Source organism: Octodon degus, unplaced genomic scaffold (genome assembly GCF_000260255.1).
Source record: "Octodon degus isolate 3935 unplaced genomic scaffold, OctDeg1.0 scaffold00002, whole genome shotgun sequence".
In the NCBI taxonomy this organism is placed as follows: Eukaryota; Metazoa; Chordata; class Mammalia; order Rodentia; family Octodontidae; genus Octodon; species Octodon degus.
The window spans coordinates 22,158,541-22,181,682 of NW_004524578.1; the positions used below are offsets into that span (position 1 = coordinate 22,158,541).

A 23,142-nucleotide genomic window follows, 5' to 3' on the forward strand; every position below is an offset into this window, starting at 1 on the left:
CCTGCAGGGCACCCAGATTCTTACAGGGCATCCAAACACCTGTAGGGCACCCAGACACCTGTGCAGCACCCAGATACCTGCAGGACACCCAGACACCTGCAGGGCACTCAGACACCTGTAGGACACCTAGACACTTGTGCAGCATCCAGGTACCTGCACAGCACCCAGACGCCTGCAGGACACCCAGATACCTGCAGGGCACCCAGACACCTTCAGGATACCCAGACACCTGCAGGGCACTCCAACACCTGCAAGGAACCCAGACACCTCCAGGGTACCCAGATACCTGTATAGCATCCAGGTACCTGCAGGGGACTCAGATTCCTGCAGGGCACCCCAACACTTGCACAGCACCCGGATACCTGCATGGCACTCAGATACCTGCAGGTCACCTAGATACCTGTGCAGAATCCAGAGACCTACACAGCACCCAGACACCTGCAGGATACCCAGACACCTGCAGGGCATGCAGACACCTGCAGGACACCCAGACACCTGCAGGGCACGCAGACACTTGCAGGACACCCAGACGCCTGTGCAGCATCCAGGCACCTATAGGACACCCAGACACCTGTGTAGCATCCAGGCACCTGCAGGGCACTCAGACACCTGCAGGACACTCAGACACCTGTGCAACATTCAACACCTACACAGCTCTCTGATTTGCTTCTCACCTTCTCCTATTAAACCCACTTCTACTCATGAGCCAGAATCACTGGCAAAAGCACAGATCTTATTCGTCTTTGTGACATTTTGAGTGTTCAAATGTTTCCACATGACCCAAAGATTCGTGTTTGTCCAAAAGGCAAAAAGACACCACAAGGCCTCAGCCATCCCCGCCCTGGCTGCCCCTTGGGTGCTGGCCTTGGTCTGTGCGGGGCTCCTGCTTTGGACATGTGGGCGGTTCTCATCTCTCTTGCCTTTGTCCCTCTCCTCCTTCTGGTTAGAAGTGCGCCTCCCACTGCCACCACCACACCCACTGACTTTTTAAAAAATCTTTTTTATTAAAAAATGAAAAAATCTATAGAAAAGAGGAGAAAACAGCATGTAATGACACTCACGCAGCCATTACTCAGTACCTAGCATTGTCACCTCAGGCCCCACTTGTGTGTGCCACCAGCGGCGCTGCCTCATCTTCACCTCTGGTCAGTGACAGAGGTCATGTCGCAGCCAGTTCCTATTGCTCAAAGGAAAGGAGGCTTTTTTTTTATATATAGGACAAAAGTATATTGTTTAAACTGCATTGCTCAAATTACTTACGTCACAACACCTAGGGTGCCTTTTACACTGTTTTGGGACAGACAGTCTGAGATTGGGGACTGACAGCTTGTTTGCGGGGACTCAGCCAGAGAGATTGTTTTTATTGTGGTGAGACAGTTGTAACACGAAGCTGATCATTTTAAGCTGAACTTTCACTTCTCCGGTTCATGGCATTAAGTATGCGCCTTCCTCAGTCCATCCCCAGACGCTTTTCGTTATCCCCAAACTGCACCCCGCAAGTGTCATTCCCTTTCTCTTCTCCCCTAGACTCTGGTAACCTCTATTCTACTTCTGTTTTGTCCTGCTCAATTTCAGTCACCTGCATTTCGACAAGCACCCCAGGTTACTTAGAGGGGTAGGGCTCAGCAAAATTTGGGAACTGCTAGCTCCTTTTGTCCCTAGGGACCTTTCCCAGGTCAAAAGGTCCCATTCCTATCATTGAATTAGAAAAGGGTGATGTCATGTGAGTTGCAGCGGGCTTGGCCCTGGATTCGCTCCAAGCCTGCACTGTGTCTCCATCCCAGCCCAGGCGCTTTCGCTGGGGTGGTTCTGTCACTGTCCTCAGAGAGCAAAGCCAAGTTGTTCCTTGCTCCTGCGGCTCCTCGCGCCCGCCCAGCATGGAGGCCGAGTGGGCAGCACCTGTTCTCCATCCGCACAGGCCTCCTCCCTGCCCCCCGCCATCCCCCCAGAGCCTTCTGCACCATCTTCCCTTGTGATGCACACTGCCGGGCAGTTTCTGGCCCACCCCGGGCTGTCTGGTGTGAAGTTTATAGTTTCCTGCACTCCTGACTCTCTTCAGTCTCTCAGTTTCCAAACAAAACCACAACACATTTCGGCCTCCCGTTCACCCTTTATTACCACTGTCTTCTGTGGTTTGGGGCCACGTCCTTGTTGACAGTGGATGACAGGACGAGAGCAGCTGCCAAAGAGCCTGCAAAAGATAAACACTGCCTCTGTGGCTCACCAGGGCCTGAGCTTGGAATTTACATAGGGAGCGGATGTTCAAGAAACTTTTTTTTTTTAATTAGGAAAATAAAAATTCTAGCTTATGCAGCTGGGCCAAGGAAGCTGCAGTTCTGAGCTCGTCAGCTCTGCTGTGGGACATGTTTACAGCAGATACGGCTGCTGTGTCGGAGGCTGTTCCCTGAGCCTTCGCTGTGACTCTACACCCTCCTGCCATTGCTTTGCCCTCGCTCTCCCTCTCACCAAGGAGTCCTGGCTCGGACAGACTGGCACACTTTGTATTTTTCCTCTCTGCTCTTTTACCTTCTCCAAATTGTATTTGCCACAAATGAAATAGGTTGTGCTGCGGGAATATCTTTCTCACAATACTAAAAACTCTGAACATCCGCTGCCGGGCCCTGTTCTGCACGGCTAGCCTGTTTATCCTCCCAGCAGCCCCAAGAGGAGGGGAGATTGACTATTAATTATGTTAGAGCAGAAGAAGCCAAGGTGTGGAAAGAATAGGGAGTTACCCACGATTTTGGAGCTAGCAAGTGGGGACAGTGATTCTATGGCCTGTGGTCCAGGCAGTGTCCCTAATCTAAAAATAGGAAGTTCAAAATATTCCGAACTCTGAACATTGTAGGCACTCATGTAAAACCATTTGAGGAAATTTCCACACCTGACCTCACGTGGCAGGATGCCGGTGCACTAAAAGTACTGTACCAAGTTACCTTCTGGCTGTCTATAGGATGCATGTGAAGCAAATGAAATTTGGCTTTCCTGCTAACAGTGCCTCATTACATACCTCATGTGAGAATATTCCGAAAGTCCCCAAACCCTCAATCCTGAAACACTTATGCCCCAGAAATTTCTGATCATGGAGACTTAAGCTGTACCAGAAGGACCTGAGGTTTCCTGGCACATGGCTCAAACTGAAAGCTCACCCACCCTTGGGAAGAGTTGTTAGACTGCAGCACTGTATGGGAAAGCATGGACGCACTGTGACTGTGCTATGGTATTGTGAGATGACACCACGGTACGGTCAGGGGCCAGGGGTGGCTTCCGGGGGGAGAGGGTGCAGGACGTGACCTCCTGCCGACCCAACATGTGGCGAGAGAAGGGGCTGTGTGCACGTTGCCGGCCCTGCTGCTGCGCTGTGGCCTGAGTGTGGAGAGGGGCTGGCAGGGCTGAGCGGGGCACTGGGGAGGCAGCAGGTGTCCAGGGTGTCTGGTCACCAAGGGGCACAACTGTCCTTGGAGGCTGCTAGCCATTTCCAGGTATTAACCAGGGAAGGAGTTCAGACCCCACCATACTGCATGTGGAAAGGGCCTCGGATGTCTGTGGTTTGTTTCTAGTTATTTAGTATGATAAGCACAACTGCAGCAGATCAAATGACACCTCTCTAATTGTCCCATTAGGACATGTGTAGGGGAGTGGAATTTCTGGGCCAGAAGACAGGCACATGGAAGACATTTAGTTCCTACCATCAGGTCTACTTTTGGAAAATCAGTGCCAGTTCCCCTTCCCAGCCCACACCTTCACCAACATTGGGAAATTATCTATTTTTCTTAAATATTTTCTTCTAATAATCTTTAGGATTTCTTGTTTTACTCTGAACTTTAACTCATGGGGATTAGGCTTTGACATGTGATATATAAAATATTGGTGTAACTTAATATCTTTCAAAATAATTAATTGATTGCCCTGGCTGCATCTATTAAATAATCTATAGTATGCACTTTGATTTTTTTTGGTGGGGGGAGCAGTTCAGCCCACCCTGAGGGCAGGGCTAGTGTGGCATGTGGTGCTAGGGATTGAAATGCAGTCCCCTGCACCTGCCTAAGCTTGCCTAAGCAGGTGCTTTAGACTGCTGAGCTATCTCACCAGCCCTGCACTTTGATTTTTTAAAAAGCCATCATTGTGTAAACTAAATACTTCAATGCCAGTGCTACATTATTTGAATTTTTATCTTTTTAGTAGGTTTTTTTTTCTATCAGGTGATGGAGTTATTCTGTGTGTTATTTCCTTTAAAAGTTTAATCTCCCATAAAGTTAAAAAATTTTGCTATTTGTAACCCTCCCCAAAAAATTGCCACAGAGGTTTAGATCAGAACTGTATTAGTTTTATAAATTAAGGTTGAATAAATATCCTTATAATTTTGAATCTTTCTATTCAGGAGCATGTGATGCTCTATGTATTCAGGTGCTTGAGATCAGAGTATTTGGGTATTTCATAGCTTTGGCCTCATCAGCTCCTGTATTTCTCCTCCTCCTCCTCCTCCTCCTCCTCCTCCTCCTCCTCCTCCTCCTCCTCCTCCTCCTCCTCCTTGTCCTTGCCCTTGCCCTTTCCCCTCTCTGTTCTCTCTTCTTCTTTGTATTTGTTACAGGGTCTTCTATGCAGTTCAGATTTATAGTTAGCCTCCTGTTTTTAGACTCCCCGGTGCTGGGATTACAGGAATGCGACACAATGCCTGGACTCGGTGGCTAGCTCAGTGCACCTGGGGACAGGGCTGGCACAGTCTGTGGTGCTGGGGATCAAACTGCAGTCCTTGCACTTGCCTAGGTAGGCACTTAGTCTGCTGAGCTATCTCACCAGCCCAAACCCTACTTATTTCTTACAAAGGTTTTGTTTGTAAGTGCATAGTCCTTGGGCAGTTTCCATATAATTTCAAAGCCTCCATTTTTCTCATCTGTGAAATCACAGTCAAAATGACAATTTATAAAATTGTTGTGAAAATTATATTAAATAAGTGCAGTAATGCTTAATGCAGGGCCTAGCTGCTAGCAAGTGTTAGCTGGACTCTTGGAACATTAGCATTTTCAGGTTATATATCTATATTTCTATATAGATACACATTTGTATTTGTGGACTACTTGATTAAATTCTTTTATTTCTTCCAAAATATTTTATTAATTGACTATCTTATAAGATTATCCTCAAATAATGATATTTTGCCTCTTCTATTGTTTTTTAACATTGACGTCTGCCTTTCTGCCTTCCATTATTTTGTTGTGTTTTTCTCATTTTGTTTATCCTTATAATTTTTATGTTTCTGACATCATTTTATTTTATCTCCATCTTCTAGAGGTTTTAACATTAGCATTAATGTTATTAACATTAGTATTTTTGATTTATTTTTAAAAAGTTTTGAAGCTTTTATTCATTTATTTGGTGTAGGGTCTCACTACACAGCTCAGACTGATAGTGATCCTCCTGTCTCAGCATCCCCAGCACTGGGATTGCAGGTGTGCCCCACTATGCCTGGTTTCAGTGGCCAGCACAGCATGCCTGAGGTCCCCGGGCTGGCACAGCATGGTGTGCCAGGGATTAAACCCGGGTCTTTACGCTTGCCAGACAGGCACTTAGACCACTAAGCTATCTCCCCAGCCCTAGCATCTGTATTTTTAATAGGCACATTTAATCCATTTATAGTGGTTATAAATGCTAATAGTTTCAGACTCCATTCTCAATGTTTCCTTGCTGTTTTTGATGTTTACCTTTATGACTATGTTCTCTTCATTGCTTTTCTACGCTAATAAATTTATCTATTACAATTTCATTTTTTCTCAGTTTTTATTAGTGTATGTTTGTGATACATGATAACTACTTCCATTGGGAGAAAAGTTGTGCAATGTGTGTTGCTTCTAGATTTTTTTTTACTTCTCCTTCCCTGCTGCTTTCCCCAGATTTCTACTCCAACCTTCCAAAGAACAAACTCTTCGATTCATTGATCTGTTGTATTTTTTAGTCTCAATTTCATTCATTTCTACTCTGATCTGTATAATCTCTTTCCTTCTGTTAGCTTCATATTTGCACTGTTCTTTTCTTTTTAAGACCTTGAGATACAACAGTAACTTATTTTTTGTAATTAAGATGTTCCTTTTATGTGTGCAATTATAGCTATAGACTTCTTTCTTCAAACTTCTGTATTTTTCATAGGTTTTGTTATGCAGTACTTCCATTGGCATTTGATTCTACAAACTATTTTATTTCTTCCTTAATTTATTCTATGATTTGTTGATGCTTAAATGATTTCCATATTTTCATGTTTTCTCTGTGGCTTCTTTTGCTATTGATTTCTAGCTTCATACCACTGTGATCCAGTAGTGTGAGGGGGATTATTTCAATTCTCTTGTATTTATTTAAACAAGATTTATAACCTAAGATGTGACCTATTTTGGAAAAAGTTCCATGTGTTGTTGAGAAAAATGTGTATTCTGTTGTGAAATGCTGGAGGAAATGCTCTGAAAGTATCTATTAGGTCCATTTTTTCAACAATGTACTTCAATTGTGATGCTTTTTTGTTGATTTTTAAAAATCTGGTTGACCTGTCTAATAGTGATAGTATTGAAGTCTGCCCACTAAGATTGTATTGGTGTCTGCCTTTTTATTTATTTATTTATTTGGGTATTTAGTACAGGATCTACAGGGTCTACAGGGTCTCACTACACAGATCTGACTTGTAGTGATTCTCCTGTTTTCAGCTTCCCAAATGCTGGCATTACAGGCACGCCCACCACCATGCCCTGTCTCAGTCACTGTCTCAGCACACCCCAGAGGTGGGGCTGACACAGCAGGCTGGGGATCAAACCACCAACCTCTGCGTCTGCCTAAGCAGTAACTGTCTTTTTTAATCCAGTAGTTTTTGTTTTATGAATCTGGGTGCACTGACATTCTGTGCATAAATATTTTATAATTGTTACATCTTCTTGTTGAATTGGCCCCTTTTACCACTATGCAGTGGGCGTCTTCATCTCATCTGCTCAGTTTAGGCTTGACTCACAACTGTCTCTGAAAATCAAGTAGCTACTCTTGCTTGTTTTCAAGCTCCAGTTGACTGGAATGTCATTTTCTATCCTTTCATCATCAGTTTATGTACTTCCTTTTGGATGAGGGGTATCTCTTATAGTCAATATTTGGATGCATTTTTAAGTCCTAGTTTCCAGCCTATGTGTTATGCCTGGGGAGAACATTGACATTGAGAGTTATCATTTAACGTGTTTCTTGAATTCTATCATTGCATTATTTTCCCAGTGCTGAGTGCTCTATATACTTTTTCCTTTTGTTTAACTGCTCTTCCAATTGGACGGACTCCATGCTTTCCTTGGACTCCTTGGTTCTGTGGCTTCCCTGTCCTTGTCTAAGATCCCCTTAAGTATTTTCTGCAATACTAGTTAGTGGTAATGTGTTTATTTAGCATCTCTTTGTTTTTCAGGCTAATTGTGCAGGATATAAAAGTCTGGGCCAACAACTATTTTCTTTATTTTAGATGTCTTTTATTTTTATTATTATGTTTTAATGTATTTGGTTCTTCTAGGGTCTCACTATGCAGCTGATACTTGTGGTGATCCTCCTGCTTTCAGCCGGGATTACAGGCATGCACCACCAGGCCTGGACTCTGGCCGACTCAGCTCTCCCTTGGGACAGGCTGCCAGGGTATGTGGTGCTGGGGATTGAACCGCAGTCCCTGCGCTTGCCTAAGCTTGCCAAGCAGGTGCTTTAGTCCACTGAGCTATCTCCCTGGTTGCAGACAAGTGTTTTCTTTCAGGACTTGAAATCTTCACTCCAAGCCCTGCCCACTTTTAAGACTCATGCTGAGAAAGCAGCAGGTACCGTGCTCTGAAGGGCTCTCACCTCAGTAGGTGACTTACTGTTTTCCTCTAACAACATCAGTGTTCTCTCACTTTATTGGATTTCTGGAATTTCGATTATATGTATCATGCAGAGATTCTTTTCTGGCTGTGGCTGTTTAGGGTTCTATATATGCCTTGTACTTGACTATTGAATTCTTTTCCTAGATTTGAAATTGTTCTGTGATTTCATTGATTAAATTTTTTCATGCCTTTTAAGACATCTTCTAATTTTTCCTTTATTCCTATAATTCTAAGGTTTCTTTCTTTCTTTCTTTCTTTCTTTCTTTCTTTCTTTCTTTTTGTCATCTAGGATGTTGGATTCTGCTTGCATTATGTCTTGTTTGGTGGGGGGGTGTCGCTGAATTTATGATCTAATGCATCCACTTTGTTTTCTGTTCTTGGCACTCTTATCTTCACATTAGTCAAGGCTGCTACCTGTGGTTTTATCTACCTCTGCTTGCTTTCTTTCCATAATCTCTAATTCTTTTCCAGAGTTATCCCTCATGTCTTGTATTGTATTGCTTAATTCATTTAGGTAGCTCTTTGTCTCTGCTGTATGTTCACTGAACATTTCAATGATAAAATCTTTTATCTGTTTTACTATGCTCTGAGCCTCTTAAATATCTTATGCATTTGCTTTATGCTTCTTCTTTCATTTCTTTAAATATGCTGACATTTGGTTTTTGAGTCTTTCGCCTGCAGCTTCCTTTACTTCAATGTCTGAGAAAAGAAAAAAATGTATAACCACAAAAGTATGCACATAATTAGAAAATCCAGGCCTTTGAATAGGATCAAGCAAACCAACAGGAAGCTTCCCTTTTTACACACTCCCATCCCTGTCACTGGGCAACTGCTTCTAGGAAAGAGAAATTGTACACAAACTATGCTAGAGCCTGTATATGTATGTGCATACATAATATATGCTACCTGTAGGCACATACACATGCGCGCGCACACTGCTAATTTAAAATGCTTAGATGGAAGCTATCGCTGAGTACGAACCACCCATACTTATTTCCCTTTTTGTCTCCAGAGGAGACTCATCTGTATCAGTTGCTATAGGCGTCTCTCTTTTAGATGGCTGCATGTTATTATCCTACATGGATAGCTCAGCCTATATTTAAGCAATCTCCTTTCCAGTCCTACTATAAGAGTAGCAAAGAAAACAAGAGTAAATATGCCAGTTTCACTCTAAGACTCCTCCATCCTGGGGAGTTGAGCAAGTCCTCTCATAGAATTAGAGAATAGGCTATTGTTTGGATTAGAGACAAGGGTACTTCAGTAACAGTTTTCCACAGATAACAAAGTGCTTTGTGTTTACGGACATTTCTTTATGGAATTTATCTACAGCTATGGTGTTTCCTAGTGCGGGTGGTTATGGGATGTGCTATTGTGGACAACTGTAAAGAACTTTTATCTGGGAAAGGTTTGGTCCTCCATGCTGCTGAGATTTGAAACATTAAGGTTCGGAATTGCAACTTAAACATTCCAGCAGCATTACCTGAAGCTATTCTAAAGGACAAGGCTCTCATTCCCTGAAACAGGGTCTGCTTTCACTCAAGGTGATGAAATGATGTGTTTCATACTCCTGTCTTAAGTATTCATAGTAAGAATTCAGATATTGTCTTTGGGAAAGTATGTCTATAAAAAACCTGTTAAATATTAAAGAACACAAAGTTTTCCAAACTGTATCTATCACTGAACTCTTATCGATTATTAATACTTCATGATTCAAAGTGTTTCCTGAGAGGATCTTAAATATATTGTTCCCTGTTGAATCTATGTTTTGAATTGATACATAGCAGGGGCAAGAAACATTCTCTGTAAAGGGCCAAATAGTGAATATCCGATGCTTTCCAGGCTAAACAGTCTATGCCACAAATATTCAGCTCTGTCATGTAGCAGAAATGCAGCCGTATACAATAAGTGGATAAATGAGTATGGCTGTATTCCAGTAGAACTTTAATAATGACAGTAAAATCTGAACTATTTTTGTAATTTTCACGTCACCCAATAGTATCCTTCCTCTCCACCAATTTAAACACTGCTGTCGGGTTGTGTGAAAACAGGCCAGATTTGGCTTGCAGGCTCAAGACTGATAACCTTTGATAGTAGATAGTAATTCAGATTAAAAAGTAAATACTTCTTTCAGGCAGTTTGGGCAGCATATGGACTTTCAAGAAGACTTAAAAGTTAGTGTATTTGTATATTAAATATGAACAAGTATTGAAGCTTCTTGCACACTGTGAAGAGTTTTCAGTTTCCTGCAGTTAGGCTCTTAAACATTGCAGCAGCTTAGTGCCCCTTCATACAGTCATGAAGGAGAAACTCGATAAAGATATGTGGAATAAATGGGTGAGAAGAAATCACATTAGAAATGATGTCTACCTGATGGTTTCTTTTATTGCTAAATATTTTTGTATGCCTGGCAAGTACAAGGTCCTGAGTTCAATCCCCGGTACAAAAAAAAAATAAATAAATAAATAATAAATAAATAAAAATAATATTTTTATCATCATAGTTTGCCACCAGTCACAGCACAAACTGGAAGTTTTATATGGAGATAAAAGTAGGGTGTGCCTTTAATGAAGAACCCTAATTTCTGCTGTTAATAAGATGTAAAAATGAAGCTGAGTATGGTGGTGCAAGGCTGTAATCTCACCACTCTGGAGGCCGAGGTGAGGTAGGAGGACCCCATGTTCAAACCCAGCCTGGGCAGTAGAATGGCTTAGTGAGACTCCCTCTCAAGATAATTTAAAAGGCTTGCAAGTGTAGTTTGGTGTTGGCTGCCCGTGTGTACTGTGGGTGACCCTTTGTCTGTCCTGGCTCCCTAGGTTCATTCCTGAGCCCTGGTCAGCCTGCAGCTCCAGCTGTGGCCCGGGTGTGCAGGTGCGTGCCCTGAGGTGCCGTGTGCTCCTGGCCTTCTCGCGCACAGAGGCTGAGCTCCCTGAGGACGAGTGTGAGGGTCCCCGGCCACCCACTGAGCGGCCCTGCCAGCGCCAGGCCTGTCCCAGGAGCCCTGCGTCCAGAGAGCCTGACGGCCATGCCCCCCAGGAGGACAGCGTGGGGACCTTCACCTGGGAGTATGCCGGCTTCACCCCATGCACGGCCACCTGCCTGGGAGGTAGGCAAACTCCCCGGGCGGGCGGGGTCCTGCACAGTGAGGACTCAGAGATGCGCTAGGCAGGCAGCCCAGCAGGATCACCTAGTAACCGAAAACCATACCTTTTCTTTATGTTTTATAGTTATTATTTTGAAAAGTACAGAAAGGATAATGGGATTACATCCTGACACTCCCCACATCCCCCCCAAAAATGCTCCTTTGGCCCAAGGATCTGCATAACCAAGGTGTGAAGGGGTCACAGGTTAATGTGAAATAAATGAGCAAAAGTGAAATGGCTAAGGTGAGAGATGAGTCTTACAAATGGAGATGCCAGGAATCACCCTGGCTGACGACGCTCTTCGTGAGATGTCTTCCCTAGAAAGTGGGAGATAGGCTCAATGCCTGTACCTGCGTCTTGCCCAGGAACTGTGCAGAGCCAGCTGGCCACCAGGATTCATGTTGGTGTGTACATGGGTGATGTGCACAGCCAGGAGCCGGTGTGGACATCATAGTGGTTAGGTAGGCAGGTGCCCCCTCCCAGGGTGAGAAAAGTGACCTCTAAGTCACTTAAGCACTAGAGGAGCCAGAAGGAATAGGACAGGGAGCAGGACTTCTGGTTCTGTGGACAGTTAAACGAGAACATCCACAGGAAAGCCGGATGCCACAGTCCCCAGCAACCTTGGGTCCTATCGCCCATGTCTGGCTCCTGATTGATTATCTCCCTGGGGATACATAGCATGACCTTTGTGTCCTATCAAGGCATACATGTACTGTGAAGCCAGGCAGACTGGACTTTCCTTGCTGCTCCTTTTTGGCCTTGTACCTGCTAGAAAAGCTACTCAGTATTCAGGTGGGAAATACAATCTGATGTATGATTTCATTATCTGGATCCCATTTTGCAGAACTTAATAGAGCCCAACTTTGTGTCATTCAATGTTCAGTTATGTAGCACAAATTATCCTTGTAAGGGTGTCATTTACTGGATAATACTGGAATAACCTTGAAGTAAAACTTAAATACCTACTGACCCAAATTTCACAGATGAGAAAAAAAAAATTTACAGATGAGGAGACAGAAGTGTTATGACTAAATCCAAAATGAAAATGAACAATGTAATTTTATTCTTTAGAGAGGGTTGGTAGAACTATAAGTGAATATTGTAAGTTTCTTAATTTTTCAGATACTGTTTTTAATTTCTTTCAAGCTTAAAATTTCTTTTTTCTAATAATTTTATTGAGAAACAAATATCAATGACACAGTTTCAAAACTGATTAGGACAGTTTCAATAATTAATACATTGCATATTGTTGTCTTATTAGTGGTTATTCATAGTACAAGGTGCAGACATGATATCCTGTCCATAAACACTATTAGTATAAATCTTTCCATTCATTGAATTAAGAGAAAGTAGCTGTATATGTATCCTAATTATTTTGAATATACAGATACAAAATGGTCCTTCATTTCATTCCCCTTTTCTGTTTAGTTTTGTCAGATATGGATATTCCATTGTCATTTAAATATTGTAGGTATGTAAATTAAGAAAAATATTCCAATATAGTTCAGTAGTCCATAATAGTAATGAGTTATCCATAGGACTGGTAATGTCAGAAGTTGTTGACTTGAGCCTTTTATAGCTCAGCATATAAATATGGCCTTACTTTTCATACTTCATTTTTATACTTTTTGACTGGATGGTTAAGACCAAGATAAAACAAGACCTATATAACAAGAAATGTAACTTTTTTATCTGAAAAGTCATCAACTCCGCTCAGGATTTATCCTAAAACCCTGTACCACAGTTTGTACATCCTTTGTCAGTGTTAGCCATGTGGATGAGTCACGGCCATTGCTTAACCAATTTGCTCTTTGTGAAAGCCTGAAAGAATGTTTTCTCTCCATGTGACTCTCCTTAGGCACACTCTACATCATCGATCACTTTTCTCTGTGGCTCCGTAATCTCCTTGATCAGAAAATTTGAGACACAACTGAGTTATATGACATTACAGTACAGGTTCTCCTATGTCCTGAGTCTTCACTGACCTTGAAAGACAAAGGCCAAAATGTTGGCTGTCATTGCAGCCCTTCTTTTTCTTTAATTTTTGGTCTGCAAAATTAAGTTGTTAATTCTCCAGAAGAGAAGCTTATTGTTGGGGCTGGAGAGATGGCTCAGTGGTCTAAAGCACCTACTTGGGACAAACTTGGCAAAGCACAGGGACTGCGGTTCAATCCTCCAGCACCACATGCCAGCCAGCCCTGCCCCCTGGTGGGCTGAGCTGGCCACACACATACACACACACACACACACACACACACACACACACGCACGCACACACATACAATAAATGTTAAAATAAAAAAAAGAAAGAAAGAAAGAAAGAAAGAGAAGCTTATTGTTGTTACCCTACAACATAGGTTGTTGAACTTAGCCTCACTATCTGTCTGAATATCAAGCATCTTAGACATAACATGAAACAGGTATTTTCCATCAAGTATTGATGTGTGAAACTCTAAGTCTGTATATAATATGAAGAAAAAGATTAAAAAATTAAAGAAATAAGACTAAACAACTACATATTTTTACACAGAAATTTAGAAATCTAACCATATACAGTGTTGTAGCTGGACAGTCCTATGTGACTTTTTTTTCTTGTCTCTTGTTTTCATTTATTACCTTTTTGTTTTTTAAACAAACATTTACTTGAGAGACAGTATGGCAGTAATTGATATGACATGACAAGGAGTACATATTTAGAAGATCAGAATGACAGGCATTTCAAGCCTGACTCTATCATTACACATTGCTATCTTCAGTGTAGTTGCTTAGTTCACAGATATCAGCATATATATTTAGTCAGGGTGAGAATCCTATCAATCAACTGGTAATTTCAAAACCTGCTGAAGATTCTCAGGATCATTACCTTAACCATCTTGTGCATATAAATGTATGACTTTGCCCCTGTCATGTTTCCTAACTTTTCTCCTTGCCCTCTCTTCATTGTCTAATCCTCAAGTTTTCGCTTTTCTTTTAATTGTGTTATACCTTTCTATTTGTATTTCTTCTTTTGCGTTTTTACACTAGGACACTATATGATATTGACACATGTGGGTCTGGTTTATTTCACTTATGATTAATTTCACTTATGAGTGAAATTCACTTATGAGTAATTTCACTTATGAGTATGTGGCATGTGTAAGTGGCATCCACTTAAATATGAAGGCTTTGAGTTTATCATTCTTTATAACTGAGTAATACTCCATTTTATAAAAATACTACATCTTTTTCATCCATTCCTCAGGTGATGGGCATCTTGGTTGTTTCCTAGATTTGGTTATCACAAATTGTGCTGCTAGAAATATAGGTACACATATATCACTATGATATGACATTTTCAGTTCCTCTGGGAAAATTCCCAGTAGGGGGATAGCTGGTTTGAATGGGATTTCCAGTCTTAGTTTTTTAAAGGAGTCTCCACACTGATTTCCATAATGATTGCACCAGTCTACATTCCCATCAGCAGTGGAGAAGGGTTCCCTTTTCCCCACAGCCTCTCCAACATTTGTTGTTGATTGATTTCTTTATGATAACCATTCTTTCTGGGATGAGATGGTACTTAAAATTTATTTATAAATGAAAAACTAAATTGTGTGAAAATGAAGATTTAAGATTTGAAATGAAAATTCTTTATAGAAACTGGGGGTTGGGCCCCCATTCTTTGTTTGACACTTAGGCTCTTTGATGAGCTCTCTGCTAAATACCAGATATACTGGGATATAAAGGATTAAGAAATATCTTTGCTTTGTGGTGGCGTAGATTCCTATTACTGTTTCTGGGCTTTAGTGTCCCCCACACTGACTGTAAACTGTAGCACTTGCCTGCAATCTATTTTATTGTGGTTCAGGCAGCTGATTTATGTGTAGGTTGTGCGTGTGGCTTTTAATGTTCACCCCGGCTCCCTGGGTAGCAGCAAGGGTGAGTCTGCGATTCTTAACATTCACAGGAAAACGACATTTGCACAGGCCCGTGGGAATTTCCTCAATCTTCCTGCTTCTAGTAGAAAAATCAGATACACAAGGTACAGTGTTTGAAAAGATCAAATTTTGGTCACATCTTTATATTCTGGGCATACTTATATTGACTTGCCTATCTTCCTATCGTATAGCAAATAAAAATCCCTTTATTGGAACTATTCCTACTTAACCTTGCAGATGGGTGCTGTCATGCTGGGTAGCAACAGAGAATTCTATTTTAATTTCTGCAAGTATGAGGAATCCAAACATAGTCAAGCTCTAATTTCCAAAGTATAGGTATATATAAGTATGTATATAGGGGTGTGTGTGTGTGCGTGTGTGTGTGTGTGTGTGTGTAAGTGCATGTATATACATATACCTTTTTAGTATCCTCTGTTAATGTTTTGTAATTAACTACATCATAAACATTCCTTACCAGAGTCTTTTTGCATTTTATTCTGTGTATTATTATCACCTTTTCCCTTTTTATCCCATACTTTCTAACAGCCTAGATTAGTGGCAGATGCATGGTCTTCTGGGGCCTAGCCCTATTCTGAATCCCTACTTGGCCATTCTCTTTGGTCTGTGTTGTTTATATTTGGTAATGAGAAGACACCATCTACCTCCTTGTCATCAGCTGGCTAGGGTTCTTTTGTTTAATTCATATAGAAATCACAAATAGGATAACTGTAGCTCATTTAGTTATAATGACCCTGAGCTTTGGGTGCTAGCAGGTCCCAGCTGTTAGTGCTAGCAGTCCTCTGCCACTCCCTGGGCAGCTAGAGCCAGTACCCACTGCAGCCAGAGGTGGAAGCTCTCAGAGAATTCCTGTTGCTTTCCACCCTCAGCATTACCAGCTCTGGCTCTGGGCTGCTCTAAGTGCCAGCAGCCTGTAGTGTTCCCAGTTCTTAATGTATCAGCTCAGCCCATGCAAGATAGAAATCACAAATAGGCCATCCAAAAGGGGCTTCATTAGGGTTTTGGGTTTTGGTGCAGCATAAGGGTGGAGTCAGCTAAGGATTTGAGGAGGGCGCATATGGGAGAAACTCACACATGCTATGTCAGACTTCACGTAGGCTTGGGGAGTGCAAGGGCTGTGTTAGGCCTGTCTGAGGACAGCTATGGAGGAGCAGGGTCATTCAGAGAGGCTGTGGGCATGGAGTCCTCTGAATGGGCCTGTGCAAAGCTCTCTGCAGCCAAAGTCAGTGCCTGCAAGAGTGGTTGTGTGGCAGCTCGTGTAGCCATAGCCAGCTGTGAGACCAGAGGCCAGGTGTCTGGAGCAGTAGACGAAGAACAAAAGGAAGCTACTGTTTGGGGAGCATCGGATACTTCTCTCCTGTCTGCTTACTGGGATTAAGCATTGAATGTGATTAATAAATAAGATAATGTTAGAGAAGCGCTCAATCCCAATACCTGGCAGATGGTATATAATAAATGCTAGTGTGAGTATTATAAGACAATAATAGGATATTGTTCATAATGAAATGCTGTTGATTTTATCTTTTTAAAAATTTTGACTAAATTACTAAAATCCTTATTCTGTTTTCCCTCTCCTTCAAATGAATTCTCCGTGTAAGTAATCATATGTAGTGAAATAAGATTGTATCTTCCCTGTCTAATCGTTATTTACATTTTTCACTGTACTGCTGTGTATAGGACTTAAAGAACAATGATGCACAATATGACTAATGCTAGCATTAGCTTGCTCCTAGTACTATCAGGAATCTATTGTTTCACTTAAAAATGTCATTCTACAAGCTTTAATTGTGCCTTTCTGTGTCTGAAGCACTGAGCTAGGTAATAGTGTGAGTCACTTGTGGCTCTTAGATTTGGAACTCAAGTGTAATGGATGAAACTTATTAGTCAAACACACACACACACACACACACACACACATACACACACACTTGCAAATGGTTATATCAAATGCAAAAGAAAGATATGATCAAAATGCATATAGAGGGGCCGGGGAGATGGCTCAGTAGAATAAGCGCTTCCCTGGCAAGTGCAAGGGTCTGAATTCAATCCCTGGTTTCTAAAAAAAAAAAAAGGCATATAGAGAGCACTTGTCTCATTAGAGAAATAAATAAAAGTCTCTCTAATAACAATTACCTTGAATATCATTTTAAGAAATGAAAATTTCGATAAGCAGAAGAGGACTTGGCAGGGGTGATCCAGGGAATTTCTAGAGGAAAAAGCATGTGCAAAGGTCCTAGGTAACAAGAATTGTGTGGCACCAGGATCTGGAAGAGCCGGACACATTTGCAAAACTGTCAAGGTGACCAGATTTAGTGTGGGATGAGCTGGGGGCGGGGGGAGAGGGCAGGACCATGACGTTAAGGCATAATAGGCCAGGTTGACTTGTATCCTTGTCCAGTATAAGGCTCCATTTGGACATGACTCTCCCAGGGCCCCGCCAGCCTGTCTCCACCAGCACAGACACTGTTCTCATCTCAGCACCAGGCTTCAGCAAACACAGGATGTTGTAAAAGAGGTAAGACGGATACAGATGTCTTGAAGCACCCGGACATCTAGAGACACCCAAACATTCACACCAGTTGCCCTGAGGACTTTGCTCAGTGAGGCATGAAACATCCAGAGAACTTTGACTACAGATGGTTACTAAGATCTTCCCAACTAATGTCTCTTGCTTTCTTTCAAACCCTGTTTTTAAAGGCCTGCTTCTCTTCCTTTCCTACAGATGGCCTTTTCACCCTGTCTGCCTGTACATAGGCACAATAAATCTTTCACCACGTTGCCTTTCCATAAGCCCAGGGGTCTCAGCTGTTCTCTGCCTCATGCTGTTTCTTACATCCAGGAGTAAATAGGAAGCCATTCCAATCATCAAAAAGAATTACTGTTTCTTTCAAGACTACTAGTTGTATCACAGAGCATCGAGTAGCAGGAATATGAACAGATGAAATGAGATTCATAAGAAGGTGTTGTTAATCTGGGAAGGAGCTTGAATCAAAGTGGCGATGGTGGTGGAAAGGCTAGCACGTGGCCTACCAAGAGATTTAGGAGGCAGAAGCAGCTGTGATGAGTGGGTAACCAGAGTATATGGGAGAGCGGGGGGCTCAGTAGCCAAATTTAGGCTGCTTCTTTGAAGTGGTACTAGAAGTCCAGTAGGGTGAGGGGTACTATTAATTTAGATGTGGATATAGTGGTTTTAAGGTGCCTTTAGAGGTAGCAGGATCGATGGCAGTGGCAGTTGTAAGGGGGTTCCAGGAAGATGGTGGTGATTAAAGAATTCAGTGTGGTTTTGCTACATTCTGTTCAGGAGTAGCCAGTTGGACAGCTTTCCTCAGTTGCAGAGGCTAATAAGAATGAGACTAGCGGTGGTGAAGGAACTGAAGTATTAAAGAATGAGCCTTATGAGAAGGAAGGAGAAAAGGGACAGTTTACACACAAAATTCATCACCTAAAGAGCAAAGTTCCGACATTCATGAGGATGATTGCTCCTGAAGGCTCCTTGGTATTTCATGAGAAAGCCTGGAATTCCTATCCCCACTGGGAACAATTGTAATGAATGAACATATGAAAGATGACCTTTTCATTAAAATCAAAAGATGGTACAAACCAGACTTGGGAACATTAGAAAATGTTCATGATTTGGATCCAAACACATGGAAAACTGTTGAAGTTGTCCACATAGACATTGCAGATCGAAGTCAAGTTGAACCTGGAGACTACAAAGCTAATGAAGCCCCAGCCTTATTCCAGTCAGTCAAGACCAAGAGAGGCCCTTTGGGACCCAACTGGAAGAAGGAGCTGGCAGACAACCTTGACTGTCCTCACATAGAATCTGGTGACCATTAAATTCAAGTGGTGGGGGCTACAGAGCAAAGTAGGTGCAGCACTTTGGAGAAATAGTAGTAATGCCTGGATGAGTCCCTGTAGGGTCAGAGACAATACCAAACTGTTGATGTAATCAAGGTCAAGTGAGGGGAACAAGTACAGCCAACGACGAGTGAAGAAGAATCTCATCAGGATCTTGCGATGTTGATATTTCTGATGTGTGCTCATGATGATGTACACACGTGCATAGGTTCCCAGGTGCTCGTGTGTGTGTGTGTGCGCATGTGTATGTGTGTGTGTTTGTAGCTGTATATAGAAGGCATGTAGAGCTACAAACAGACTTACTGAGGGATTACTACCATTTCTCCAAAGTGCTGCACCTATCTTGAGCAAGAATGCAAAAGAAAATATTTTCAATATATATAACTGGAAAATATTTTAACAATTATCAGAGTAATACTATTAATGGACAGATTGACTGTAATGTGATACTAGCTGATATGTTTCATAAATGTCTTGTGGATATATATATATATATATATATATATATAAAATTGTCATTCCTCTGTTCTTTTAAATCAGTCTCTCACAAATTTTTATTTTAGTCCCATAAACAACAAACTCCCACAGAAAGATTTCTTCAAAATTTTTTGGTATGCCAATGAATCTGGAATGTAAACTCTGAATGTATTATAGCTATTTATTTCTGGATGGTCATTATTTACCCGCCAAATTTGACAATGTCTGTTAAGAGTGAAGTTACAGGCTAGTTTTTACTACTTTGTCCTGAGGGAAAAATCCTTTTAGAAAAGTTTTCTGATTTTTATTGGATTTTTGTATTTTAAATTTCAAGTATTTTTCTACACCAAATCTAGCAAAGATGGAGATGTTTCGTGATTTATAATAAACACTAGGAAATTCCCAAGCTTTTGTTAGACAAAGAAAGCGACAAAGATATTAATCTTAATGGGCATTGTAGGCCGTGTGGGAGAATGGGAGATACAGCATTTCAGAAAAGACTGTTTTCTACAGTTAATAGCATAGAAACTGTGCAGATGGTCTAGATCCCTAGAAGCTCACAGAATAGGGTATAGTGGTGACATTTTGTTCTTCTTGTGCTGCAGAACCCTTGAAGGGAGAGACACTGACTCTGGGCAGGAGTAGCATGAGGTACAGCACAGGCCTTGGCTGCACACTGTAGGGGCCCACGCGGGGCCGGGGGCCTTCCAGCTTCTGTGGGTTCTTCAGTAGGACGTCAGAAAATACCTCCTGCTTAGGTGTCATGAAAATGCTCCTTAGAAGTTGCTGTCACCTATTTTTTTTTAAAACAAGGAATAGTAGCTAAGTATGATTTTTATCAGCTTTCTCTGTCTGAATGTAGTTTTTCTCTTGTCAGTCCTGGAAGCTTGAGTAGAATGATTTTGTTGAATCCTTCAGGTCCCAAACTGTCTTCTTTACTTCCTGTCCTTTCTAAAACACGCTAAACCCTGCAGTCTAGTCACATTAGTAATCTGATTTGTCTACAGTCCTGCCCTCATGGCTCTGAATCTCCCCACGTGTCCTGTGTCCCCACTGGAGGGATGGCGACAAGTGGCACGGTGACGTTTAGGATCACTGCTGCACTGTGGCATGCTGTTGTCCTCCGCAGCGCATCCCGCATCTCCTGTGTCCTCTGTGTACTCAGGATAAAGAGTGATGTTTGTGCTCTGGGTGCTGTTGTAAGATAGGCTTTGTCAAAGTATAGTCATTTTGTGAAGTGGTCGGTCAAAGGTGTATCATTGCTAAATGATATTAAAAATGGATTAAAGAGTCTGGTCTTCTCCATTCAATGAACTTAAGTCTCACTGGCATCTGTAGTCTCACAGGGAGCTTGGGTACACATGGAAATGAGAGCCCAGCACATGGATTTTAATGTTTTTCTAACAACTGTGGTGATTTGAGGGGATGTGTGGTGAGTGTAAAATACCTAGTTGACTTGGCAGTCTCTTGTGTACAGTAAAACAAAGTAAATGCAATCTAAACAAAAGTAAATTTGATCACAAAATGCAAAAACAAACAAAAAAAAGAAAAGTGCCTTTAGTCATCCAAATAGAGAGGTTCTGTAGGCAGTGTTAGGATTGACCCTCATGGAAGTGGAGAGACTGGAACAGAAAATGTGCAAACCTGACCCTTATGTGTGTGGTGACACAGCAGCTGAGGGTGCAACTGAGAACTCGGAGGATCAGAATAGCTGGGAGGAGTGAGGAGGACCTAAGTCCTGAGGGAGGAGTGAGGAGGGTCTAAGTCCTGAGAGAGGAGTGAGGAAAGCCTAAGTCCTGAGGGAGAAGGGAGGAGGGCCTAAGTCCTGAGGGAGGAGGGAGGAGGGCCTAAGTCCTGAGAGAGGAGGGAGGAGGGTCTAAGTCCTGAGGGAGGAGTGAGGAAGGTCTAAGTCTTGAGGGAGGAGTGAAGAGGGTGTAAGTCCTGAGGGAGGAGTGAAGAGGGCCTAACTCCTGAGGGAAGAGTGAAGAGGCCTAAATCCTGAGGGAGGAGGGCCTAAGTCCTGAGGAAATGACGTACACTAAATGGTTGGATAGAAAAGGTTGGGTTTCAAAGGGCCAAAGAAAGAAAGGGTTAGCAAGACAGGCTAGCAAGACAGGAGGAAACAAGCTGTGGAATGGTGGAAATCAAGGTCAGCTATGCTGTGGGCCACACAAGGAGCAGAGGACTCCGAGCAGACAGTGTTCAGCCATGTGATGCCATTAATGACCAGGATCATTTCAGTGAAGGAGCAAAGTTGGTAACCAGATTTGAATAAGTAGAGAAAAGAGTGATGGAGGACAAGTGGAGACGTGTAGGATAGATTTTCTGTGGCAAAACTTAGCTGTGGTAAAACAGACAGAGATGAGATGACTAGCCAGCATCGTGGGTTCTGGGGAAGCTGAGGGGCTGGGATTTGGTATCAGACATTTGGGTCCATTTAATAGACTTTGGCAAAGCTTGAGAATGAAAATGAGAGACAAAGTAATCCATAAATTTCTGAAGAAGTGGAAATGGTGAAACCCAAAGCAAGGATCCATCTTAAACAGTGGGACAGATGGTAAAGTGTACAGTGGTAAGGAGAAAAGGAAGATCTGTAGTTTTATAAAAGGAAGATCCTGTCTGCTTGTTACTATTTTGTGTGTATGTATGAATACTTGCTGAGAGTGACTGGATAGGGGGAGGCCTGGTGTTTGAGGTCATAATGTATTGTTTTATTGTGCTTCTGGTGACAGGGTGTTAGTCAGCTAGTACCTAATTTAGAATGTTACTTGTGTATATAACTGATATTCATGCATGTAGGTGCACTCTATTTGGCATGGTAGAATATGAGGATACCTTCCCGCAAGTGGTAAAAGAGGAATACAAATGGAATCAACTCGCTTTGGGCTTATTTCAGCACCTTCCCTGTGGAGATGTGCCCCTGACATAGTACATTAGCAATCACTGATTTGTCCCCTCCCAAACATGACAGGCCTTGTGCTGCGGTGTTTTCCAGCTACTTTCTATATAATTGGTCACTTCCTTTCAGGCTCTGTGATGTTTATGATGGCCTTCCTAAGGCCAAATGGCTTTCAACAATCCTTAATCTTTACCAGCTGTCTCCACAACTGGTTCCTAAAAAGAACTCACCTCTTTGGAGGGCTGTAAAACTGTGTGTTTGGTGAAGCATGATACTGTTCTTTGGCACTTCACTGGGCCTAGTTCATATTATACTTTTCTTTTTTATTGCTGGAAATTTATCGTAGAACTCCATCATACTGGCTGATCTGCAGAGAGGAGTGAATCCCTCTCAGTACTGGCAGCTGAGCCCAGGGAGCACTGATCTACTTCTACACTTTTTTTACCTTTAATTTTGAGACAGGATCTCACTGAGTTACCCAGGCTGGATTCAAACTTATGATCCTCTTGCCTCAGCCTCCTAAGTAGCTGGGATTATAGGTATATGCTTCCATCTTGAGAAAAATACATATTGACTCTTTTTTAATTCAGTCCCCAGCATGTATTGCTGCTTGTGTATTTAATATCTTGAAATAGTTAAGACTCTTACTTGAAAGTGATAGAAACACCACTCAAATGAACCTAAACCAATAAAAGAGAATGTATTAACTTATATATTGGCTCAGCCTCCCCCCACAGTGTGCCTTTCACCCTGTAGTCATTTGTTTATTGATGGAGGTTTTGAATATATAAGTATGTATAATCATGTGCCACTGTATACACAACAGTGTCCCATGGGATTATGTCACCTAGTGACATTATAGCTCTCTTAGTTTGTGTGGTATACTGAGTAAATGTCCACACAATGACTATATTACTTAAGAATGCATTTCTCAGACTATATCCCTGTAAGTGACACATGACTATATATATATA

At 42.1% G+C, this 23,142-nt stretch overlaps 1 protein-coding gene and 1 pseudogene across 1 annotated transcript in view; both read left to right on the forward strand.

Moving 5' to 3' along the window:
* Adamtsl3 (ADAMTS like 3) overlaps window positions 1–23,142 on the forward strand; it is a 497,024-nt gene that overhangs the window by 295,177 nt on the left and 178,705 nt on the right. The window contains exon 15 of the mRNA XM_023712415.1: window positions 10,673–10,962. Within this exon, the coding sequence (XP_023568183.1) occupies window positions 10,673–10,962 (290 nt within the window). The remainder of the gene's footprint in view (window positions 1–10,672; window positions 10,963–23,142) is intronic.
* On the forward strand, window positions 18,185–19,883 carry LOC105741530 (annotated as a pseudogene).